The sequence below is a fragment of the Beta vulgaris genome, chromosome 6, assembly GCF_026745355.1.
Source record: "Beta vulgaris subsp. vulgaris cultivar EL10 chromosome 6, EL10.2, whole genome shotgun sequence".
Taxonomy (NCBI): domain Eukaryota; kingdom Viridiplantae; phylum Streptophyta; class Magnoliopsida; order Caryophyllales; family Amaranthaceae; genus Beta; species Beta vulgaris.
The window spans coordinates 68,428,861-68,456,115 of NC_079207.1; the positions used below are offsets into that span (position 1 = coordinate 68,428,861).

Below are 27,255 nucleotides of genomic sequence, written 5' to 3' on the forward strand. Positions count from 1 at the left end.
TAAGAATTTGCACAAATTATCTGCTTGTTAGTATACCAGGTTTGTACACCATTGCGGATTTGCGGTCCAAAGATGTAAAAACAATGTCACAGCTAACTCAAATGTGATCAAAAACTCGAGCAACCCAGAAATGGCACACTATGGCATTTCTCAGATACATATGATTTGACATTTCTCAGGCACGCAGTAACACAATAGGTGCATGGAGCCATAGACATTTACAATGTGGCCAAACTAAATTGTTACAACTATATAAAAACATCACTATGAGCACAACGTCAACAGCAACGGCAGCATAAAATATCAGAACATGCAAGTGGTCTGCTCTTGATTTCAAGTTCTTCAGCTGTTGGTAAACGTTCAAGATCGTAAATGCTACTTTGTGCACAGCAGAAATTGTACAAATTGCGGCAAATCCCGTTGCTGAATGGATACACTCTTTCAGGTATTGCCCTGCATTTTATTTAAAGATTGTTCATTCACCATAAAATACTTTGAGCTTGTCACATAGAAAAAGAACCAAAAAAGTTTAAGAAAAGATACATAGTGATACTATACAAATTGATATGGTTCAAGTTTTAAAATGAATATAAAAGCAATCTTGAAGATGTCTTTTTATCTCAAATGCACTAAACTTTTACATAATCAAATCGAAAAAATCAACAAGATATAACAAAATTGACACCTAATCTCAGCAACTATCCTAAAATGGCAGTCTGGTGGATAAATAATGTCTGTATATCTTTCTCAATATAATAGCACAGTAGTTTGCACAAAATAAAAGCCCAGGGAAAATGCACAACATTGTTTGTATATCCTAATAGTAAAAAATGCATCATAATCCAGTTTCTTAAATTGAAAAAATGGAGTAGCTTTTGAGAATGTCAACAATCATTGTTTCAGATGCCAGACATTGCCAGTTAATCTGCATAAAAAGGAGATAAAGTTTGAAGAAAGTACACTGACCGCATGTATGGGATACGTCTACGCCTTACAAGTTCATATGTTGTTTGATTTGTCAGAATAAGGTAACTGCAGTAAATTGCATCATTATGGCATCTTAGAGCATTACCAAATAAACCTCAAAGCTAAAAGCAACAATAACAAGAAAAAGGGATGTTATGTACTTCCATAAGATGCCTTGCCAAAAAGAAATCAAATAGCAGAAAGTTCTCTCCGTTTTGAAAAAAAAAAAGGGGGGTGTCAGCAGAAAGTTAGAGACACCGAAAAGGTTGAATACATAACAAAAAAGTTCAAAAAACAATAGTCTAAAACCAGGATTTGTTCACATTCATAGAGCAATCCTTAACACACATCAACAAATAAGATTCACTTGTTATAAAATTTTTACCAATAGAGATTTCCCAATAGGCATGTTCATAAGCACCACTGTATGTACTACAGTCTACAGGTAATAAAACATTGCATAGACATGCAAAGAATGATTTGCAGCAACCAAGCTTAGTCTATCCTTCATCCTCAGCCAGCTTGAGAATGAGTAAAAAAACTGGCACCATTCAAGTAAGAATTTACACAATAAGCCCCTCGATGGGTCATGGGAGAGAAAAATTTGATAAAGGCATTCACTAGTTGCAACACACTAAAACTAATAATAGCAAGAAGCCAAGAACTATTTCCTCAACAGCTTAGGTTCACGAAAAATATAAAGTCTTGCTTCAGTGAATGATGTTTCATAACACAATTTCCATGATGGTATATTCGCATTATTTTCACATCTCATCTTAATTCCCCTCTCACTCTCACCCACCCGGAAAAAGCGGCTCGGAATCCAAATAAAAGACTCAAAATGCAACTCTTATCTTCAAAACCTTCAACAATAAGTCATCTTTCACAAAGCTTGCCAGCATGCAAGGACACACAGAGCCATAATTATTGGAAGGAGCGTGCAAAAGAGGACAGAAGGGGTAGAAGCTCAAGAGTTGGCAAATCACAAAAAAGGATGACATGAAAGTTACGCACTAATTACCTGTGAAATAGAAGCAAAAGCACTAGAAAGATCAATGATATTGACAAAGTGATGAGCAATACTACCATGACTGCATCCATCCACCTGAAAAAGAGATATAGATACATAAATATACAATTTAATGTACCAATACTTCTATTATTATAGTAATAATTTATGTTGATTTCTGTCACTAGAGAACTACTTATCATGCACTCATTCATCCCCACAGTGTAACAATATAAGTCAAGTGAACATTTTCTTTCATTCTCCTATGAAACACTCATCCCGAGGCAGTGAGCCAAATGCACCAAAGTTTAGAATTTTAATTTCATAGGGTAATGATAGCATGAATTTATGGTGATAACTAGAGAGTTACTTGTACGCACTCTCCAAACCCCCCCCCCCCAGTGTAGCAAGTCAAATGAACATATTACTGGATTCTCTTACGAGCACTCACTCATCCCAATGAGGCAAGGAATGGCCAAGCCTGATTTTCTGAAGTTCATTTTATTTTTACCTTACAAAGTTAAGCTTCAAGCCTTTAACACTAAGGAACAGGACCCAAAGACTACATTCCTACTAAGAATCGCCATGCCTGGCAATATCAGTTTCCAGAAAGAGATTTAATATTATCATCAATCTCGAAAAATGGTTAAGCGAAGAAAGTGCATACCAAGATCTTGATATGTTAGCCTTCAGATACGTAATATACAAAATGCCTGTCCAAAGGCACAACGCTGTCTCTTCACAGATGTACCACCTACAACAGTAACAAACATATTGTCAAGAATGTAGTAGAAGTCTAAAAGGTAAAAGATGCAGAAAAGAGCAAACTGTCCCACAAAACATCTCAGCCTTCAAAGCAAAAAAAGTAAAGGAAACAGCATTCAAGTTATTTGCCACTAGAAGTTTTCGTTTGCTTGGTTCCCTTTTGATATAATTAAATATAAGCTATCCTATGATAAGGTCTGAATATCCAACATTCCAACCACTTCAGAAGCCAGAACCAACAAACAGTATAGATTATAACATATGCAGTAAACGACAAGGAGGAATTAGATAATGGAAACATGGTAGGATGATCTCATCTATGCTTAAAAAAGCATGAATAAAGAGGCAGAATTTTTCTGATCTTTTCCACACATCAAGATAAGTTCCTAGTGGCTAATGTAGAATAAGGTAATAATTAAGGAAACAGCACCATTTTTGAGTGCCGATTGGCAACAAATTGTACTAAAGGAATGCCCTTAAGGCATCTCCACTAGCGATGTCTATTACCACTCATCACCCTATCTCAAAAGAATCAATGAAGGACAATACATGTTTATAAGTGAACTTGGAAGTTCAATTCACAAATCAAGTTATACCCATTCCCTTTAAAATTTGTTAGCTGATACATAACAATGGTAAGTAAGCAATTCGAATGGATAACCTCAACAGCAATTGCCTACCTACCTTGTTCTTTCTTGCAAGCAGTATCATTCATATTAATAATAATTTTTTCCAGAAATCGATAACGTACAACAAATTTAAATATATAAGTATATAACATTAAGCCTTAAACTCACCAAAATCGACAATGATTTCCCTGGCCTATACATGTCCCAAGCCACACACAATGATGGTCAAACTGAAGAACGCACTTATCACAATCATGGCAATGCTTTGCTCGAGGAGGCTGCACAGATGTTGTACAAGAGTAAGAGTCGACCAGAAAAAGAAAAGAAAAACAGTGGGAACTAGAAAAAAAAAGGGAGTGGTGAGAGGCTGGAAGGTAAATATAAAAACATACAAAAAGAGTCTGAACCACATAGCACATACCGCAGTGACACTAATATAGACCATTAATTATGCACTACACAATGAGTTTCGAGCTAGCTAAATTTCTGTCTAACCCTTTTAGAACCAGTTTTCTCATACATAGAACTCAAGTTCGAACACATCTTCAAATTGTAGGTGCTTGGCAGTTCAAGAGCGGAAGATGTTGACAGCGCCGCCCATCCCCCTCCCTTCTTGGCCTTTTGTGAGCATCCAGCTCTGTATCTATCCCAAAAACTATGATACTCTTAACATTGTACGAAAAATCAAGAAAATTAGAAGTGGGCAACATAGTATATAGAAACACCAGCAAAAGACTTCGCCAGCTAATCTAGCGTTTCTCTCAAAACAAAAAAAGCGAAGCTACCGTTCAGTAACTAAGGCATTCCAACACTTCTCGTACTTAGACTTTATTAGGAGGCAAACTATTTTCTCATTTCAGTACTTCACTGTATACCCATTAATTAGAATATTCCTGGAATCAAAGCACCTGGATGCATTAACAATAAGATGAAAGATCACAGTGGAACTGAAAACTTTTAGAGAGTACAGCTAATCAAAATGTATCAAAAAGTAATTATTTCAATTAATGCAATTGATAAGAAACTAGCAGAAAATTACCTGTAAAATATTACAGTACGTGCAAGTCAATTGTCTGCGAAGAAAAAGATAACACGGCAAATAAGAACCATATCTTCATGCGTTAAAATTAGATTGGCAACTAGTAAATCAAAGATTCATGTTTGGGCATGCGGATATAATTAATTAGCATACTAATTGGCTTATAGCTTGGTGACAGTCTGCCACCTTCTATAAAATTTGATATACAGAAGGGGGAAGGGGGATGAAGTTCAAAAAATAAAAAGAAAAACCTTGAAAAGACAACAGATTACTACTTTAAGTTCCTCATGAACAACAGTTACAGATGCAGCAAATATAAAGAATAAGCAGACACCAGGATTTCAGGAGTCCTACATTTTACTAAACCTTATTCCTGCCGATATTCACACATTAGTAGCAGACTAGCAGCAAATGATACTAAAGCAAATGTACCATCACAGAACCGAAAAAACATCCAGTGATAAGAACCATCCAATATGAAGTTATAATTATGTGTCATACTACAAGCAAGAGAAATTTGCTACAATTTCAAACATGCAACGAACCGAGTATAGATTAATCTCCAGAAAGTAGCATTTTTTTAACAATATCTTCCGTCACAACCAGATTTTTACCATTCAGTGTATATCAGCAAAAATCAAACAACTAAGAGAAATGTACACAAAAAAGAAACTGTTGTAATTCCATTACTTGATATGCCAAATAGCTTATCCAGCTAGGCCAATCAATTGAGATTGTGTATTGCATTTCCATTTAATTTCTAAAAATTAGGTACCATTAGCTTGAATAAGTGTGAAGTACCGTATAAGACCATAATCACAAACACGAATTTTACACATATTAATCATAAAAAATGGTCCGGCAGAAAAATTTAAGTACAGGCATACCTCATAGAGGTTCCAGGAGGATACATCTCCATCACTAATTTAGTCCAGCCCGTTGCATTACTTCCAGGGAAGCTTCTTGTCACGGGATTACCATCCACCGTTATAACTATGCTCCCATTTTTACTCGTAGCAGACTGCCTTTGCTTGATCATCATAAAGAGAAAATAAACTTAGATAAAGTTATCAGCAGAATACAGTATTATATCCACTGCATGTACCATATAAGTAATTCCACTGTAACACATTAGTCTCACTAACACAATTTCATGTATCTCTCATCACATAATTGCTTTATGTCTACGTATTCAAAAAGACAAACTAGGACCATAAAAATGGGAAAGGAGTACATGAGAAAGTCAGATAAGCAAGGGACTTAAAACAGGTGTGGCACTGCCTGCGTAAACAGTCCAATGAGCTAGAGTAGACTTACTTGGAGTTTATAAGTGGTGCCGTAGAAAATGAAGACCCCTCATCAACCACCCTCTTTGCATTAAGTGCGAAACTAAAAAATAACATTATTAGAAAAAAAATTAGTTAGTAGCCATATTTTGCATATCTCATAAAAACAAGAAAACGGTACCTTGACTTCAGCATTAAGAATTAGTGAATTACCCAGGAGAAGAGCCAGAAGTGACGAAATATTGTATCAAGGTTGCCACAAAAAGCAAAAGGTAAAGTCCAATGTACCTGGAAAAAAGTACAACAAAATTCATACTCACAGGATGTAATAACAATCCAACTGTCCAACAAAATACATGCACATCTCCATAGTTGGTTCCCAGAAAATGGGAGTTTGAATAGTCCATACCAAGACAAGGCAAGGACACAAACAAAAAAAGGCACACATATCAATTTCTTCTTTTGCAGGAATTTGGGATGGCCGAAGTGGTGAGTTTTCCCATCTTCCCTAGCAAAGACTAGGGTCCAATTCCTACCCTAAGCATTTCCTTTGGATATAACAGGGGGTTGGGGTATATAGTTGTAATGGGCCTCTAGGTGGGTGCCTTGTGTAAGGGCAAACTAAAGGATTACTTCTTACCTATATAAAGAAAATATATATAAACCAATTTCTTCTTTTTTTTTACTTCTTTTTCCCCAATGAGGTCTTAGTCTTAGCTACGTCCACAGTATAAAAAACATTAAACTATGATTACACCATAATCCCCTTCAACAACTTGACATGGATTAAATTAGTCTCACTGAAATAACACACCAAATTAGGAGCAACAGCATCGTAAATCAATCAAAGTTGGCTTCATAAATGAGCAGGAGACCACCAATGACATCTTATCCAAGCGACTAAAAACCAGGTCCCCATAAGATTAACCCCCCCCCCCCCCTCACCCCATACTCCTAAAAACACGTATTGAAATTACCAATCTCCCATGCCCAACTATACAAAGCATTGACCTTTGCGTATTCAAAGCACCAGATTACATTTGCACTTGAGTCTATCCTTGGACTTTCCAACTTAGCTGCAGCCAAGCGCATTCTCTTCACTTCCTGGGCCTGAAGTATTGCAGTCTTCTCGTTCTCACTTCTTCGTATCTAAACTAACATAATTGTAGGAGGATTAAAAGAACACTGCTACTAATTTAGACTTTTCAGCGATCTAAAACCCAAGCTCTAAGTATACAAACATCAAAGTTAAACCGTCTACATTCATATCCGTAAAAATTGCAAAATCCACCCAAAATCTGAGCAATTAAATCACTACCACAATTTTTTACCTTACACATAATTACAACAAATAAGCAGCCAATCCAAAAGTAGTAACTAAAAGTCCATGAACATTGAAATTCAAAGAAGCAATAATTACCAAGGGTTTCCGTGAGCAGAATGGATGAGATTGAATCTATCGACATAAAACAGAACTACAAGATAAATAAGATGAATAACAACCAAAGCAATCTTCAAACATAGTGACGATCTCCTAGCTGAAAATCACAAGAAAAAATCAAAGTCAAACAAATTGAGCTCCATTAAAGCAGATGATAGAGAGAGAAAGAAGAGAGAGAAAGTACCTGGATCAGAGAGACAAGGGAAGCAGCCTAAGCAACGGTCAGAGATTCGATCGCGGAAGTCACGACAAAAGGCGACCGCCATTGTTGTTTATAGTTGAAAGAAGAAATTGGTCGCATTACAGTGGTGAAGTATTGAAGTCGAAATTGAAGGATGAAATTCTAGGGTTTATGCTAGTTTTAGGAATTTGAGGAGAGAAATTAGAATTGGAAGTTTGAAGATTGGGGAGGGGAGGGAAGGGAATTGAGGTTTAACGAGGAGACACGAACTTCAAGACTGAGACAGCAACTTGGTAGTTGGAAGGCTTAAACGCTCGCCTTGTCTTCAATAATCATGGCGGATATGTGAATAGTAAGTTTTCGTTTAGTATATGGATTTAGGTTAGGTTTAGTTAACCTTAAATTTTATGATCTGAACTTATCTGATCTGATTTGAATTTTTTTTTTATTTGATCTAATCTGATCTGATTTGCAAGATCTTATCTTTTAGATTTTTCTCAATATATAAGAAAAAAATATAGTCATGTGGGGTCTTGTTTGATTCGTCTCAATGAGTACTTTATTAATATCCAATTATTATAATTTTTACTAATATGTAATGAAAGATATTTAATAGTAATAATTATTTTTAAATATAAGCATGAATTGATCTGATCTGAAATTATTTTTTCTGATCTGATCTGTATAATTACATCTGAAATAAGCAAAAATAAGGTGAACTGAATATAGCCTTAGTATAAAACTATAAATAGAAACTCATCAATATATAATTCACTTTTTTAAATTTTTTTAATATAATTACGAAGATAATAACTTACTTTGCTCACCATTAGATGATCAAAGTTGAATAAGGTATTAACTTATAGATTTTTAGAAAATTATAATATATCAGTAAAAAAAATTAAGTTTGTTTCATAAAAATTAAAAAGTCAGTTAATTTTAGTAATAATTGGTTAAATGTAACAGGCATAAATTAAGTTCGGCAAATATAAGTTAAGTTTTATAACAAAATAAGATCAAGTTAAGGAGGAAAACTAGATGAACTTCACCATAGTTAGATTAGATCTAGCAAATAAAAAATCGACAAAATTACGTTAAAGTAAGTTAAGATAAGTTAATTAAGTTCTTTAGAACAACCGGACCGAACATAGCCAAATATGAAAGCAAAAATACACGTTTTTGGACCTTATTAGAGTCGGGATAACATACCTGATCATAGGATATATCATTGACCATTTGTGAGGATATTCATGAGTTGGTATGAGTTTATGGTGGGAATGGTTGCATTACTCGCTATTACAACTTACAAGTTTTGACGTGTATTATATAAAGATAAAATAAGTTACTCAGACAATATTAATCAGTTTACAGTTCACCTACTATAGTCATCTCGAAGTATCCAGAGATCCGCAAGAAGATACAAGACATTAAACATTATCAGAGTCTAAAATGTCCAAAAATTGTCCAATACAATAAAGTTAAAGGCTATAATGCACATTTTATTTACTTGGGGGCTAGACAATTGAGCTCATGGGATGCACGTTAGGTCATAAAAGACCATTCAAGAGCATAACCATGAATTAGAACGAGCATATTGTGGAAATACGGACCTTAAAATATCTTTTGGTTGGTTGAGAAATTTATAAAGGGAAATTTCCAATAGTAACTTTCCCGTTGGTCACCCTGAATTTTGTTAATTATCAAAAGTAATCCTCCTCGTGTCAAATATGACATTATGAAGCAAAAAACATTACTTACCGTTATAATCAATTACCAACTCGTTTTATATTTGTGATCAATAATAGATAACGATCGTTCACAAACATATGGAGTATTAATTACACAACTTCCATCATATATACCAGGAAATATATTTTTTAAAAACTTTGATAAAGAGAGACTGTAACAACTCTTATATGGAAAGACAAACAAACAAATTAGATCAAGTAATATACACTTTATTTTTCTTTTTTGACATCAAGAAAATTTGTATTAATTAAATCACGAAATACAAACTACCGCTAAACAAAAAACACACAAACACTAAATTGAGTTCTACTAACACTTACCATATAAAGTTAAAACAACAAATAAAACTAATGAGGAACTGCTTGCAATCGACGCCTTTGTTGTTCGATGATTGATTCATAACTCTGTTGGATGTGGTTGACAATCACTTGACAGTAGTACCAATAACTGAGAAGATAGTATAGCTTCTTAAAGGTAGACAATCTGCAATAAAGTATATCATACATGCTAGAAGTGGTGGGAGGAGCGTATTCTTGTCACGATTTAGACAACTAATTAACAACCAAAACAACTAGTAATCCCAATGACCTTTTATCACTTGGCACTCTTAGGCACATAATTCCTTGAAAAGTCACATTCCTTAAGAGAGTATTTGGGGTGTCTTCTTCTGATAGGAGATCAATCACATTTGAATTGACGTGTTCAAAACCACCAAGTTGAATTGGGGTGTCGCCTTCAAATTTGATATTTTAAGGCAAATATCTTTAATATCCTTGTCGAGTTGAAATGATAGCTAATCATTATTAGCTTTCGAACCCACCTCCTATTTCCAAAATCGGAGAACATACGCCCTAACAATGAAAACTTTTCTTCTTCGTCCTCACCCACATTCTTTTGAACAATCAATTGGGAGATCCATAAACTCTGGTTCCACACTTTCAACTTGCATATTTTCAATTCTTATGTATTATTGTCATTTTGGTCGATCACATTAGAACCCTTTTCCCTATCCATCCTTAAGATTGATAAATCTTTTGACCCCAAATCCAATAGCCCACTCTAATATCTTTTACAAGATCTAATTATAGAGGTTGAGATGGGAAATTGACTATACCTAACAGAAGATCTTGCATCCTCTTCATTCAATTTTACCTTCACCATACACTCTAAGAAACATACGATTCCACTCTTTCCAAATTAATCAACCATCTCCTTACCAACAAACGTTCACTTCCCAATATATCCGTAACAAACCATAAAGAAGACATAAACAACTGTATTACATCCTAAAATAATTAACAGAATTACCTAATACATTGGAAAAAAAAAAAACTCACCCACAATTAACCCAACTAAAGAAAAAAAGATGTATTTAGACTATTATAAAGGAGGAAGTAAAGCAAAAACTAGTAACGCTCAGATCTGAAAAACAACAACTAAAAGTTTAGAATTATTTAGCCGAATTTTTGAGCCCAACTGTGCAAAATCTGATTTTTGGTGAGAAACATTACTTTGCTCTGCTCGAACAAAAGACCTTCAAAAACAACCTTGTTGCACCGTCAACGGAGAGGAAGAAGGGAGTTGGTCGTTCGGGGTTGGCTCGCCAACGACCTTGGAAAAGAATGAGGTGGTTAAGCCATCGACAAGCCAAAAGGAGAGAAGGATTGGGCGTTGCTGTTTTGGAGTTTATTTTCATGATTGAAAATAAACTTTTCAGGGAGAGTTTTCGTTCGTAAAGTTGGTGTACATTGTTGAAGTGTAGCCATATTATTAAACCATAAAATGAAACTAAATAATGAAAAATATTGTAAATAACCAAAATTTCTATATAGTTTGGTTTACCTGGTCAAAAATACCTTGGAAAGCATGAGATAGACAGGCCATCGACGAGTGTTGTTCTGGAATTTCTTTTCAGTGTTGAGAAAAAAAAACTTTCAGGGAGGGTTTTTGCTTGTGAAGTTGGAGATAATGTACACTCTTGAAGTGCAGCCATATAACAAATTACAAAAAGAAACTAAATAATGAAGAAGGTTGAAAATAGCCAAATTTTGAAAGAAGTTTGGTCTAGAAAGTCAAAGTCTTATAAACCCTAATGAAAGGCGGGGTAGGCCATGGGGGAGGTAGAAGCGTATTAGTTGGGATCATTTCAACTTAAACATTAGTCAACATTAATTTGAGAAAATTACCAAAAATTCAGATCATGGTTATTAACCTTGCTACAATTATAGCAACTCAACTTTTTTCATTTTTCTTTTTGCCTTATTCTAATTCTTTTAAACATCAACCTAAAATGAACGATTATGAAAACAATGCAAGAAAATAGTACAAGAGTGAAAAATAAGCTTTTGATATGAAGGGTCTTCCTAAATATATTCCTAAAACAAAGGTCCTCCAAACAGACCAAAAACACAAATCAATTGTATAGAAAACAAAACAACACAAAACAAAAATAAGTTTACACACTCAGTTTTCTCTCACCATTTTTATTTTTTTTTTACCCCCTTCTCAATGTCACCAAGACCCAACAATTACAGCAGTAATTGCAAGTTTCTGACAATTAAACAAGAACATGGGAGAGAAAAAGTCCCTTTTACCCTTTTCATCTTTCTCTCCCCTTGTTTTCATCATTGTGTCATAACCATTTTAATCCTTTTGCCATTTTATAATCCTCTGTAAAAAAAGATACAATTTTTTTTATTTGAGAGAAAAACCAAGATTAAAAAATAATAATAATGGATGTCACACGAAAAGTATTGTGCGGGAGTGATTTATTCAACCCAGTTTTATCAATGGGTTTGCAGGCATCTTTGCTTCTTTCAGTTTCTCATCTTCTTCAGATTGCTGTCAAATCTGTTGGGATTCCCACGCCTATCCCTCAAATTACTGTAGGTTCATTTTTTATTTTTTTTGTAAATTTCGTTATTTGGGGTTATGAGGAATTTTTTTTATGTTATATAGGATCATAATATATTTGATTCATGCATAATGCAAGAGACTAATATACTACTTTCGTTTTATAACACATGCACCATTATATGACATATAAACTAAAGGTCACAGAGAGGGTCGTGATTGTATTTGGAACACATGTGATTATGTTTTAAAGGTGGGGATATATTGTGAAACATCTCATTGAGTAAAATGGTGCATATAGTGTGAAATAGAGGTAGTATATTTTTTGAGCCTAGAGAGCGCCACAAGGGTGAATGATATATACGGAGTTTGGTCTCAGGTTTTGGATACCACCTCCTAAAACTTTGACCAATTGAGTTAGTTGACATCTACTAATGCGAGATAATGAATAAGGCGAGGTGGGTTCAGTGTTGATTTCGAATTCATGCACAATGCATTCCAGTGAGAAGCTTAGGTGCATGCATATGTATGTGAAACTTAGAAGTACTTGTGTTGTTATTTTGTTGGCTTCAGAGAGATCATAGATGACCGGCACCTCGCGTCAACCAGTCTAGCTTAGGACGTTAGCCTTTGGAATAGGGGGGAAAGATAAGGAGATTTCACCCTGAAGAGCGCGTAGTGGGGTTTGATCCCTTGACGTCAAGATCATAGGAAGCTTCTCTTAGTGGAAGTAATTGATAATGTATTGGATTCATGTGATGATTTGATTTTAGCATTAGTTCTAACAATTTGTACGTCATGAAATTTAAGTTATATTGGGCGTATAATAGTAGATCATAGAGCAATTCTGCGATTAGGAAGTTCATAGACCTCTAACACATTCGATTAATCAAGTTGCTGTGACATACTATGATTACATTTAATTAGAAGATGAACACTGATATGCTAGTTTATATACTTCCTCGGTTTTTTAATAGATGCAATGCTTTGACTTTTACGCTTGCTAATGTAAAACTTAACCTTTAATATCTTTGAAAGTATAAATTATAAAGGTTATATCTTGAAAATATATACATTGAGATTAATCCAAAATATCTTACATACTAAACTCTTGTTTCTACATGTTAGTCAAAAATTTCGGGTCATAGTTATGACTTATGATAGAGCAAAATTCGAAGTGTTGCAACAAAAGAAAGCAGAGGTAGTATCTTGTTAGCATTTTGTTTTTAGAGATGAGTTATGAAATGCATGCTAACTTTTCATTGCTGCTTACCAAATATCTTTGGCAGAATCGAATAATGTTATTTACAAGTCGATTTTGCTGATGAAAAGTGTTAATCTGACACATACAATTGTTACCTGATAGCTACTATTAGTTCTTAAGAAAGGCTAATACTGCTAAATTTGTTGAACAGGCTGGGTTGTTGATAGGTCACTCCCTTTTGTCTAAGATAAAGCCGCTTGAAAAATACTTCCTCCAGACCAACTCTGCTGACTACTATAATGTGTTGGCCTTTTTCGGTAGAACGTGTGTTGTGTTTTTGATTGGTCTTGAGCTGGATCTTTCCTATATGAAGCGTCACCTGCGTGCTGCAAGTATCATTGCATTTGCTGCTGCATTGCCATGTATCATCATATCCGGAGCTATCTCATTCCTGATGTTTCAGTTTTTCATGAAAAAACATGAGAGCTTTGTCTCGTTTATGTTTATTTTTATGTTGTCGGTAGCTAATTCGGCCTCCCCTCTTGTCATTCGCTTCATAGCCGAGTTAAGGCTTGGAACTTCTGACTTTGGGCGTTTAGCTGTATGTGCTTCATTGGTTAATGATATCACATGCATATTATGCGGGGGTCTGGTGATGAAGACTGTTGAAGATGGTAAATTTAATTGGCTTGAATGGATTTGGTCTTTGCTTTTCACTGCCATAGTTAGCTTTGTAGTGAGACGCATAGCTCTTTTGCTGAACAAGCTGAGTCCAGATGCTCAGTACCTGAAGAATACTCAAATTGTGCCTTTGTTTCTTTTCGTGCTGCTTGCTGCAAGTTTTGTTGATAGATGGGGAGCCGCTAATAGCTTGTTGACTGCATTGATTCTTGGAGTTACTTTCCCTCGCAAAGGAAAAACTGCTCGGACTATGACTCACAAGCTTTCTTATGCTGTGTATACATTTGTGCTCCCAATATACTTTGGCTACACTGGTTTTCAAGCTAATTTTGCGGATGCTACTGTCTTAAGGAATCTTATTGGAATCCTTGTTGTTTTGCTCTTAAGCATCGGTGGCAAGATTTTAGGTACTCTCGTTGCTTGTTACCGATTGCAAATTCCATTGAAAGAAGGGATTGTGCTTGGTTTGCTACTGAATTTGAAAGGTCACTTTGATGTTATGATCTTAGGCGCTGTCAGATTGAAATTAGTAAGCACCTCTTATCAAATTGATTAAATATGCTTAAAACTCAAATATCATTGTATTATACTACTACAGTTTTTTTTTTCTTCTAGTATCAACACTTTGACTTTTGCTATATTCAGTTCCCCCACTTTGCCCATATCTAACTAACATATAAAAGCAAATGTTATAGTAGATGTCTCCATGTGTATTTTCAAAATATAATCTAATTTTTTTAATTTTTTCCAATATATAGTTAGATTTATCAATGGTCCGTATGTGCGTTGGCACATGTGAAAGTCAAAGTGTTACATTTTCAAAGAACAAAAGAAGTACAATATTGTCTAAGGAAAATGAATTAGTACTAGAATTCTAGAGAACTTTCTAAAATGCATGATTTTTTTAGAATACAAAGATCACTTATGCATCTTATATTTAAGTCACACCTAATCTGTTCTCACTTTAACTATGTTGCAGGATTGGAATAGTAGTTTCGTAGAAGTGATGTTAATAACGACAATACTGAATACACTTATTTCAGGACTTGCCGTGGCTTTTATAGTTTTAAAGGACAATAATACCTTTGGTTATAGGCCTGTAACCCTTGAGCACCAATGTCCAGAAACAGAGCTCCGGGTGCTGGCCTGTGTTCATGGTCCCCGTAATGTTACAACTATGGTTAAAGTTATTGGATGGTTGAATTGGTCAAAAGATTTACCTATATGTGCATATCTTATGCATTTGGTTGAGCTTCTGCCAAAGAAGAGAACTAGTAAGATGTATCATCAGTTAGAGGATGATGAACTGAGTGATGATGATACCTATGGTGGAAATGATGCGGTAGAGATCAATGATGGAGTGGACGATTTTGTAACTGAGACAGGAATATTTATTCGCCAATTGAAGGCTGTTTCGTCCATATCACGTATGTTTGAGGATGTGTGTGATGTAGCTGAGGATTTGCGAGCATCAATTTTAATTCTTCCTTTTCATAAACATCAAAGAATAGATGGGAAAATGGAAAGTGGTAAGGAGGGCATACGCGCAACTAATCAGAGAGTGCTTCGCCATGCCCCTTGCACGGTTGCCATCCTTGTTGACCGAGGACTTCTGGGGTCCTCACAAGCACCGGGTTTGAAGACAATGCCGCATGTTGCATCTTTGTTTTTTGGTGGGCCTGATGATCGTGAAGCATTGTCTCTTAGTACCTACATTGCGATGCATCTTGGCATGAACCTTACTGTTATTAGGTTTCTCCAAGCATCTGCAAGGGAGAGCACTCAGGATAAAATAAATATTTCATCAGAAGGGGATGAGCAAGTTCTGATGGCTATGCCAAGTCGTGGAACAGAAGATGAAGCAGATAATGCATTTCTTGAAGATTTCTATAACAGGTACTTGCATGTACAAATTAGCTTTATGATGTTTGTTCTCTTATTGACCATAGGATGGCTTTCATTATAGACAATAAACAACATAGTTTGTTCGTCAATAGATTAAAGTAGTTAGAGAGGGTTGATTATTGAATATCTTGCAGACTATTCAGTTTCAATAGTAAAACTTGAAACTACATTGTTCATGGTGATGGTTTAGGGATTAGAGGCACAAGATAGTGAGTCCCAATGTAGCCTCCTTGGTTGGAGGATATTCAATGAGCTGCAAAGAAGTAGACCAGAGGCTGTTTTTCGCCTTTCTTGCATGTTATTCAAGCAAACTAAGTGGTCGCTTGGTTGTTAGTAGGAAGTTACACATCCTAGGAAATTTTTGTTTGGGTATATAGGAAATAGAAATTACTATGGGAAGTTGGGAATGTGAGAAGTTCCACTTACTTAGAGAGGGTTTTTCATGAAAAGTTGAACTTCCTCGGAATGGCCCTTCATGTGTTAATGTGAGCCTAACAAGCACTAATTTGTTGTTTCAGGAAAAGGAAAAAAAAAGGTACTCCATCCATATCTAAACCACAGGTTACATTTGATTTGGGGTCATTTGAAGGAGTCTAGCTAAATTTCCATTACTTCAAAATTTAATCTTCTAGATTAAGGAAATAACTTATAATCCGGGAAAAACTAAGTCGAATTGGTTATTGGGTGGTGGTGTCAGTTGCTGACTACTGTACACATTCCATAAGATGTAATTACTTGTGGTCATGTAATATGTGACCTATGCTTTGGGTGGTTCATGTCTTTGAGATGCATGAAGGCGGGAAAGTAGGGGTTTTTGGGGACGATACCTTTTTGCTTGTTTAGGTGTCATCATCTTAGGATACGAAATGGGTGAATAGATATGGAGAGGATCTTTACACGTTCTTAACATATATGACTGTATGTGTACTAAAAATGTTAAGGTGAATGACTTTGTGATTATTCTTGCATAACTGTTCATTAGATACGTAACCTCCGGTCAAGTGGGCTACATAGAGAAGCATGTAAAGAATGGAGCCCAAACAGCAACAGCCTTGAGAGACATAATAGATATGTATCAATTGTTCATAGTTGGAAAAGGGGGACGCCGGAATTCTACTATAACAACCGGGATGAGTGATTGGGAAGAATGTCCAGAACTTGGCAGAGTGGGAGATCTCTTGGCTTCGTCAGAATTCGATCCAAACTGCTCTGTTTTGATTATCCAGCAATACAAGCCTCAACTGGACTGATGACAACTTATGTGAATATAACGACCAAGATTGTTATATCCGAAATCGCTTGTACTTCAATGTCACCGAAATATGACAGGACACATGCAGTTGACATTTCATGCTCATTAACATGTACATTCTCAGATAACCATGGATTTGCAGGTACAGTCTGACAGCCATCTCTGAATTATGTGGTGATTCATATTATGGCATCTTTTAGCTTTGTCTTTGGCTTGGTTTTGAGCCAAAATTCAGGAATATATTTGTTTAGATATTAGAGATCAGATAGGGCAGCTTAGTTTAGATAGGGTATAGTCCACTTAGAGTTGCTGATTTCTGTAATATTTTGCAATGTTATTTCAGTTTAGACTTAGAAATACACAGTATATGTTTGGTACTTCTAGTCCAGAACTTTGGTATCTTCTTTTCACTTTTTATGCAAGAGCATTTTTTGTATAGATTGTCTGGAATTGTAGAAAGTATTAATTCTTCAAGTTGTATCCGTGCAAAGTACACATTTTAGGCATATTTTTTTCTTATCTTTTTTTAATAGGTAAAAAGAAATCCTCTACGCTGTTTTCACAGAATACACATTCAAAGGCGCATCACAAGCAAAAAGTATGAAAGATATGCATATAAGTGATAAAACTTATTGATCTTTAGTGGAAGTAATGTTAAACACAGTAAATTAAATCATGAAAAATCATGAAACAATGCAACATGATCATATCATCACTAATCAGTAGCACTAGTTCTAGTGCTAGTTCTTGTTGATGAAGGATCCAGTGAGAAATCTAGTGAACCATTTAGCAGACGCCTTTGGGAATCTTTTGTGGTTGTCGAAGTAATCTGTGTAGTTGAGACCAAAGCGAACATCATAGCCTGCTCCCACTTCCATATTGTCCATAAGTGACCATACAAAGTATCCTTTTACCTTTGCGCCTTGCCTGCGGTATTAAAGAAGTTAATGGTCAAAATTCATTCTTGAAAATCGAAAAAATCATAACGACTATTGAATATTTCTGTGATGAATGGAGTATATATTAACCTCTGTTTTTTTTTTTTTGATAAGTGACACATTTCTTTCGTTTATGTGAGAGCTTTTTGAGAGAAGTGTGTCACTTATTAGAAAACGGAGGAAGTATATGTATAGAAAAAATAGAAGAGAAATGGTGGTTTTACTTCATAGCTTCACGAATTGAGAGAAGGTGGTCGCCAGCATGTGCGGCTCTCTTGCCATCGAAAAATGCAGCTTTCAACTCGTCAAAATTTCCTTGTTTGATTAGATCATCGACAGAAGCTGTGATTGTAGGCTTTTCCGGAACACCTGTGTCATGTCATATGAGCATTTTAGCTTGATCAGTTAATCCATGTGAATAACATATCTACTCCCTCCATAATGAATTACTAGCAACAATTGAATATTTTACTCTCACAAATCATGCCCAAATGCTACTAGTAATTCGTTACAGAGGGAGTACTTAACAATACAAGTATAGCGGGCAACAAGGTAAGCTTGTGTCAATTTCGTATTAGTTTCACTAATTAAAAGGTTGCTTCCCTGATCCTATTCAAGTTTTTTATTAAAACGGATTGGCAATCCTTTCCTTTGTATTATTGAGTTGTCAAGCCATGTTAGTTCTTGTCACCTCTAACTACAAGATTATAAAACCTTCTCCAACCAACTTCGATAAATTAACATGGATAAAATGAACAAGATTTAATTTATAAACTAGTATTTTGGTTCGAGTGATGTCCCAGATCCGTTACAATTATCAAATATATTATTATTCATAAATCTCATAATCAATTTCTGAAAATTAGGTGTTATGGCATGATAAATTGTTTTAAAAAAAAACTTCAATAGAATTTGGGGATAAAGATAACTATCTCAATGAAATTAGGATAATGAGCAAATGTTATTACTTCATAAAAGTATTAGAGATCAAAAAACTTGTCTACGTCTTAATAATTATATTAATTATAAGATTTTATTATGTTTTACTTTGAAAAATAAGTATTTGTAGTGAATTTGTGGTTAAACTCTCACATTTTGTTTCAAATGTCATGCATGTGTTCAAATCCTATTAACTACACATTGTTAATAGTTTTAAATGTGATTTTAAATAAATTGGCCTTCAGTTGTCATGAAGTATGTGATTCATCCTTGCAAACTTGTTTTAATTGGTCCTTCCTTACAATAAACACCTTTTTTATTACGTCCTAACTCCTATAAACTAATATATTAGCTTTACTTAATTAGATAAAGAAAGTGGTACCAAGGATGTTTTGGTCTGATGGTTAAAGTTGGGGTGCTGTAAACGATAGATCACATGTTCAAACCCCCCCCCCCTCTGATTCCCATTTTTGTATTTTCTATTGTCTTCGTGGCTCATATTAGCTTATTTTTATACTTTCTATTGTCTTCGTGGCTCATATTAACTTATAAGTCAGCTGAACTCACCATTTTCAGTAACGTAAAGTTCAGGGTCATTGTACTTTTGTTTGATATAAAGAAGCAATTTCATGAGACCAGGAGGATGTACATAGATATCAGCCTGTCCTTGTGCTTGTTCTCCAATTACATTTCCATCTATGTCCGCTGCATTTCAATAAAAATAAAACATAATCCCATCAATATAAGTATATCATGTGGAGTATTTGAGAATATATGAGAGATCAAAATTCAAAGGACCTGTATCTTCAAGGTACTCAATTCTGATCCTCCCTTGTTGTGAATCAACAGTGCAAGTTTGTTTGGCATATCTAGCAGTGTAATAATTAACACCAATGTAATCACATGCTTTTTTCACCATCTTTGTTTGTTCCTTGGTAAATTCTGGGAGACCTCTTACAGAATCCTTCATAATCTTGGGATAATCACCATTAACAAAGGGGTCCATGTACCTAAATCAAGTATTACAGATATGATTAGTTACACTTCTTAATTATGGAATATAATTATGTGTGGATTAATAAGCTTCCTCTTTGGATGTGTGACTCCTATGAACTTAGTATTTTTCCTTAGATAGACTCTACCTATATTTTTTCTTGTCCTACTACGAGGAGTTTCCCACCGCCCTCGGCAAGTGGACTAATCTCCTGTGGATGTTGCATGGATACTTCAAAGGGCAGCATCCCTCCCAGCTGGGATTTTTTCCACACCCAAGCTTGAACCTGAGACCTTGGTTTAGGAGCGAGAGACTCTTAACCACTCACGCCAACCCCAGTTGATTAGATAGACTCTACCTATATGACTATATGAGTATTGCCTATCCGAGCTTAGTTCTCTAATCTTATACTCCCTCCGTTTCATAATATAGTGTTTGTTTCTTTTTTTACACGGTCTTCAAATAAACAGTTGACCTACTTTATCTTCAATTCTTTATTAATAAAAAAAATATATATATAAAAGTTGATACTATGAAACTATATATTGACGCGAGTCTTACAAGATCCCACATGAATGTGTTTTTTCATATTCTCATTTGGTCAAAGATTTTAAAATTTGACCACAAAAGATAGAAAGAAGCACTATATTATTAAACGGAAGAATCTGAGTAATTATAGACATAACATCATAACGTATATTATTGTTAAAGAGATTGTGAAATATTTCTTTACGTTTACCCTCTCGAAACAACATCCACTTATAAAAGCTTATATAAATCATTGGTTCTAATTTAAATTTGTCTGATTTACTTTCTCCGATTTTAACTTATTATTTGTAAACTAAGTAATTATAAAATGAGATAATATAAACTTATATTAATGATATTTATGTGCATATCTCCATCTCAAAAACACTGAATATAGAATGCCTAATATATAAAGGGAGCATTACATGTTTGGATGTAACTTACCAACCCAACATGAAATCCAAATGCGTGCGGGCAGCGTCCACATCGATAGGGTCAGGTGAATGAGGCTCATACCATTTACATGGAAGTGAAATTCCAATTTTGCCCTTTTGTTTCTTCTACTCGACCAAAAGAAATAAGGAAAATAATAAATTAGTAATAAGTCTACAAGATGCTTGTTTTTATATCCATATACAGAAAATTAAATCCTATTGTACCTATCTTTTGCAACTATATTATATACTTCGGTGTTGTTTGGTTGGAAGCTATTTCCCTTGGAAATACAAATTCCTAGGAAATACATTATGGGTGTTGTGTTTGGTTGGAGGGAAATGAGAAAAACATAGGAAATACAAATTCCAAGGGAAATAGAATTTCCTATGAAACATGGGAAATAACTCACCAACCCCCCCTTGGTGAGTAATTTCCTAGGAAATGCAATTTCCTATGGTGTCAACCAAACAATTTTGTCTAATTTCTAGGAAATTAACAAGGGAAAGAATTTCCCATGAAATATAAATTCCCATGGGAAATTACTTCCCATGTGAACCAAACGATGCCTTCGTTTACATAGACTTTGTCTATTTCTTAATTTCTACATATGAACAACTCGATAATCAGAATTGTATATCTTTAGCTAGAATTTGTCCGGTAAGAGATCGTCTACTTTTAAATTAAATTTAGACAATAATAAGTCCACTATTAAAAAGAGAATTAGGTTAATTTATTTCGGTGATTAGTTTAATCCATTTAGTGACCATGCCTACTTTTATATTAAAAAAAAGACCGTCTCTTTTACTAATTTTTGCTTTAACCAAGTGACTGTTCTTTCCATCTTATGTTCAGTTCAGTTCGATTCAATTCAGTTCAGTTCAGCTCTGGACAATACTTTTACACTCACATATCACTAATTCACTATTCATTCAATTCAATTCAGTTGTTTTATGTCGAAGAGAAACTCTTTCACATTTGTGAATGTGGTTATATCTATGGTTTTATTTTTACTCAATGTAAAAAAAAAAAAAGTTCTTTTTTTTCATTTTCTTTTTCCTCTCTAGGTGAATTCATATAAATAATATTAAAGTGTAGTTCACCTGATATTTGTCGTGGTAGACTTGGGCCGCAGCAGCATGAGCTAAGATAATATTGTGAGTAGCAATGTATGGGCCTAAAGGATCATTCTTGACATCTTCAGGCAAGCCCATTTTGTACCCAAATGACCCAAATACAAAAGGTTCATTGATCGTTGACCATAACTTCACTCGATCACCAAAATTTGCATAACAAATTTCAGCGTACTTCGTGAAGTCTTCTCTGTTAACATCCAAAATATCATGTAATATATCAGCTTAGTATAGCATCATCATGCATTCATGCTAGATATTATCAGAGAATTTCTAATAACAGGCCAAGTATAAACAATAAAGTGATGAATATATACTTCTTTCGTTTTTTTTTAAATTGCAATACTTTTTTAGAAAGGAGGTAAATAATTACTTGCAATATTTGTATTTTTGCTTTTCCTTTCTCTTTATCTCTCTCCAATCACAAGGACCTTCTCTTTTTTTTCCTTTCTACTTCTCTCATATTCAAAAATTACATTGGAGTTGATATGAAAAAAAAGTATTGCGAGTAAAAAAAAAAAAGAGGAAGTTGTGTTGTGTGATTTTATAAAAATTTCTTTAAAGTTGTGTTGTGTGACAATTTTTCATTTTTTCAAGTAAAAAGAAGAGAGTCTCAAATTCAAAAGTCAAAATTAGGTATTCTCTCATAAAGAAAGAAATTTTTATTGTGCTAAAACACACCCGGTTTCAAGATAGTGATTTCTCCCTTTTTATACGAACTCTTATTATTAATATTAAGCCTAGTGATTAAGATTAATGTGCTGTGAACGGTAAGTCATAGATTTAAATCTCATATAGATAAAAAAAAATATTTAGCACTACTTGTATCAAAATAGAAAAGAAAAAAACTTACATGATCTGACTGTTCATGAAGCCATGATACTTATTTTGAAGGGCAACCGGAAGATCAAAGTGGAACAATGTGATGACAGGCTCGATCCCTTAATTTTATCATCATACAGAAAACCAATTGCGATAAAATAATTATCAAGTACCACCGACAACTCAACACATCTATTTCCAATGACTAATGTAAACTCTTAGATAATTACTTCATCCGTTTCAGAATAAAAAGCATTCACGATTTACGAAAAATTACTTTGATTAAAAATATCTCTTATAATAAGGTAAATAAACATTACAAAAATTATACCAGCAGATCCGTCTTGAAAATACTATAATAACATTATTCAAATATTTTCTATCAACATATCGTCAAAGTCCGACCTCAAACATTGTACATAGAGGTGTGCATGGGCCGGCGCGGCACGAACCCGCTCGAAGCCCGGCCCAGCCCGTTATCCGCTACGTGGGCTGCGGGCCTGTCACGGTCAAGAAATTTATTTCAAGCCCGCAGGCCGAGCACTCCTTTCCTTTCTTTTTTAGCCTAAAACGGTTTAAAGTACAAAAAAAACAACATAAAACATAGGCCAGGCTCGCAGGAGGCACGTGCCCGGCCCGCGAGATTTGGCCGTGGACGAAATCTAAAATAATTGAGCCCGGCACGGCCCGTCATTTCCTCAAGCCCGACCGATGCTCAGGTCTAATTATACGTGCCTTATATTTTGAAACGGATGGATTACATTGTAATATTGTATTAGTATTAGGATTAAAAATTACCTTCAGCAACTAGAGCATCAATGAATTTATTGTAGAAATCAATGCCCTCTTGGTTGATTGGACCATCTTCTTCTGTACCATCTGAATCAAAATATTCCAATTATAAGATTGATTATAAATACTGAGCAACTAAAATATATAAAAAAGTGACGAAGAATATTACTAGGGAGTATCCTGGGCCAAGCGATGGAAAAACGGTAAGAATTCATCCCCATATTTTTCAACAGCTTCACATCTTCCTGCACATGTACATCACCAACTAGCTCGTTCATAATAATTTATTTATTTGTTGCATGATATCTAAATTCAACGTGCTTTTGTTACGTTAAACTTAGGGAACATTAGAAAAAAAAATAATCACCTAAAATTATTGGATAAAAGAAAAATTACCATGTACATATTGTATGAATCTGCACCTTTCCTTCCTTTGCTTGCTTCAATCATAAAATCCCAAGTGCTTTTTCCTCTTCCACCTTCAGTTCCTGATCCCTCAGTCTGTGCACATTCAACCAATCGATAAGCTAATACTCCCTCCGTTTCATATTTATTTTATTTTAGGTGGGTCAAACTTTAAAATCTTTGACTAAATATTCTCATAAGAAAAAATACTCATTGTTCACCATTCAAGTAAACTGTCATTGTTCATATTTGATCTAGTATCAATATTAGATATATCTCAATATATATACAACTCAATACATATTATGAAGAATCATTGCATAATATATAGTCAAAACGACGTAAAATATCATATTATGTTGTCGTATCATGTCAGAGATTGCCAGCTCTAGTTACATACGAAAGAAAGATACCTGAAGAGCAGAAGTGGAGGCGCCAAACTTAAATTGAGAAGGAAAATCATCTCTTTTCAAGCCAATTGGTGGTGTAATAACAGCAGGTTCAAAACCATCAATAAGAACAACCTCTGTAGCAGACTCTACAACAGTTGGTTGCACCACCTTCCTCAAACTCCTCACAGTAAAAGAGGAAGGTGATGAGATCACCTTTGAGTTACTCCTATAAACCAAATTAGTGAACACATTTGAGTGATTAATAGGATATAATGATCTTGAAAGCTTGATTCTGTTACAATAATTAGCTGAGTTTGATAAAGATGTGGCTGATGCAGAATAAGAAAGTGCCATGGTTTATTGGTGTGAGATTATTGGTGTGTTTGATTGTATGTATGTTTATGAGATTAATGGGTTTCTATTTATAACCAAAGTTTCCAATTTGAATAACGTGGATTGTTAATGGGTAATAATTGAGAATGATCTCATGATACTGTGTCCACATTTGTTTAATGACTACTTGATTAGTTCATTTTATTTGTTTAATATATGTATCTCATTCTGATCTGGAAGAAGTTGATGGAAACTACGTACCCATTTTCTTGGGAATTTATCCACTAGAATTTGACTTTGACTAGTACTCCCTTCGTCCCAAAATATAGTTCCTATTTCCCTTTTCTTACGGTAATTAATGCAAGTAGAAAATAAGAGGGATAATAAAGATTTTTTGTTTATTCAAATAAATGTTGTATGGGAAAAGATGATTTTAGGAGAGCTAATGGAGAATAATTGGTGAAAGAGCATTAATTGTAACATTTTGGTTGAATAAACAAAGGAAAAAACAAAATTCAAGAAGCAAATAAATGATTTGACACGTTTTTTCTAAACAAATTACGAAAAAATATGGAGCTAATATGGAAATGGGAACTATATTTTGGGACACCCAAAATAGAAATAGAAACTATATTTTGGGACGGAGGGAGTAATTAAGTTCGAGTTATACTCCGGGTGAGGGAAGTTTTTATTTATTATTATTGTACTTTAGGATGATGGAAAAGTTATATATGCAGCCTTAAGTACTGTATATAAGAAGCTAAAAATGAAAATAAGTTGCATTAATTGATCATTATATTATTGGTTGATGCAATTTTTTTTTTCATAAATTCACAACTTATTTCCATTTTAAGTAGTGTATTTATGTATTATATGCAACCCTAAGGGCTCCAAAAAGGAGAACTCCAAATGAGCAAAAGTTAGTTTGCTAGATCAGGAATACATGCTTTAACCATAGTGGGTACTCCAAAAAAAAATTATCATATATTTCGGTGTATCATGAGCATGGTACACCCAAGGATATCTTTTGGCTCATTTCTTATTTTAAATCATCCAAATGAGCAAAATAAAAATGAGAACTCTAAATGAGCAAAAGTTCTTTCAAAAAAAATAAATGAGCAAAAGTTAGTCTTGAATATAACAGCATGCACATGCATGCATGCATGGTACACCCGGGTATATGATGAATAATGAACTTGTGGGTATTCGAGGTATACTTCGTCTTTTTATTCAACTATTACATCATGTGGTAATGCAAAAGTTCCACATATCGAAAAGATAGAGCGGATTGCAAATAATTGAATTAATTAAATAATAACTTTAAAATTACCTTGATTGATAAATTAAATAAGAATTCTAAAGCACATGTAGCCTAATTTCAATGGAGAAGTGATATTTAAAATAAATAATTCCTACTTTGCCAAATTTATTGGTAATGATTCCAATTTTAGTTGTTTTAGTGTAATCTAAAATTAAGGCTACTATTTAGAAATAGACTTACATAATACATATAGCCATACACTAAGTAATACCGAAGTCATGCTTGGTTTCTAATCAATATATATATATAAAGGAGGAACTTTTCGGGAGCATAGAGCGTGCCACCTAAGATTGCCACGTCATATTATTAATTTAGAGATAATAAAATTTAGAGTTTGAGAGATAAGAGTTTATTCACTCTACTGCTATGACAAAACCAAAAAAAATTATCTTTTAGGGATCTATTATCTATTATAAGTACTACTATAGTGTATATTCACTTTACGGCTATGATTCACATATAAAATCACAAAATAAAAAAAAAAACCTGATTCTTGAGATTTGCCTAAACCATACGATAACATCTAATGAACTGTTGCAAATCTACTTATCTACTTTATTTTATTTTTAAACTTTTATTATAGTGATATACTGATATGTTAGTTGACAATATCGGTAAATATGCATTCACTTATTAGAGATTGAAACAACCAGTGCAATACTAACTTTATATCAACTTTTTATAAATTTTATTAATAGATAATTAAAGATATTAAAGATAATCTAAAAATAAGGGTATAATGACAAATATTTTATCAATTCTTTTTCTACTACAATAATGGGTTTGGGCATGAAAGTAAGAAAATGAAAAAAAAAATGTGTAGTTTAGCATAGAGGTACTCCTTCAATTAACAAGTGTAGGGGATAAGTAAATCCTTAGTAAAGTAAGCGCAATTTTATGAGGCAATTTGATGAACAGAGCCGTCTCGAATATTTTGGAGGCCCTGTTCTAATTTTTAAATTTGGGCCCTACTATAAAAAGGTGCAGTTTTACTAATAAAAATCTCTTTCAAAATGCTTCCCTCAAAAAAAAAATCTCTTTCAAAATGCTACAATTATGTTCTTACAAGGCAAAACACCCACTGCAAAAATAAATCAATTTAGCAACAGTAAAAAATTGTTGGTATTCATGAGAAATTTGTTGCTAACTCGCATTAGCAACAAATTGGAAACAAAAAATAGTTGTTGTTAAAAGGCTTGTTTCCATATGATTTTAGCTACAAAATTTGAAACATTTTCGTTGCCACATACCATCCATTGAAATATT

The 27,255-nt window shown here is 34.1% G+C and overlaps 3 protein-coding genes across 4 annotated transcripts; 1 reads left to right on the forward strand and 2 right to left on the reverse strand.

Annotated features, from left to right (window-relative positions):
- Positions 1-75: 75 nt before the first annotated feature.
- LOC104897772 (protein S-acyltransferase 10) lies at positions 76-7,665 on the reverse strand. 2 transcript variants are annotated; one of them, XM_010684719.4, is made up of 11 exons: positions 7,320-7,663; positions 7,115-7,232; positions 5,908-5,982; positions 5,726-5,797; positions 5,296-5,433; positions 4,409-4,442; positions 3,538-3,647; positions 2,643-2,729; positions 1,988-2,071; positions 967-1,032; positions 76-453 (listed from the first exon to the last, which is right to left on the reverse strand). In XM_010684719.4, exons 1-11 carry the CDS (start codon positions 7,399-7,401, stop codon positions 279-281), a joined length of 1,041 nt encoding a protein of 346 aa, XP_010683021.2. In that variant the 5' UTR covers positions 7,402-7,663; the 3' UTR covers positions 76-278. The 2 variants fall into 2 exon arrangements, with proteins under 2 accessions (XP_010683021.2, XP_048502387.1); XM_048646430.2 differs by lacking the exon at positions 967-1,032 and having other exon boundaries at positions 7,320-7,665.
- Positions 7,666-11,492: 3,827 nt separating this feature from the next.
- LOC104897774 (cation/H(+) antiporter 2) lies at positions 11,493-17,396 on the forward strand. The gene is made up of 4 exons (XM_010684721.3): positions 11,493-11,950; positions 13,334-14,332; positions 14,783-15,699; positions 16,691-17,396. The coding sequence occupies exons 1-4, from the start codon at positions 11,798-11,800 to the stop codon at positions 16,956-16,958; spliced, it is 2,337 nt and encodes a 778-aa protein (XP_010683023.1). The 5' UTR covers positions 11,493-11,797; the 3' UTR covers positions 16,959-17,396.
- Positions 17,397-17,576: 180 nt separating this feature from the next.
- On the reverse strand, positions 17,577-24,780 carry LOC104897773 (beta-glucosidase 24). Its single transcript, XM_010684720.4, has 11 exons — positions 24,357-24,780; positions 23,935-24,039; positions 23,708-23,783; positions 23,545-23,625; positions 22,778-22,865; positions 21,895-22,114; positions 20,804-20,919; positions 19,636-19,847; positions 19,405-19,542; positions 18,123-18,267; positions 17,577-17,887 (listed from the first exon to the last, which is right to left on the reverse strand). The coding sequence occupies exons 1-11, from the start codon at positions 24,687-24,689 to the stop codon at positions 17,701-17,703; spliced, it is 1,701 nt and encodes a 566-aa protein (XP_010683022.3). The 5' UTR covers positions 24,690-24,780; the 3' UTR covers positions 17,577-17,700.
- Positions 24,781-27,255: the final 2,475 nt, after the last annotated feature.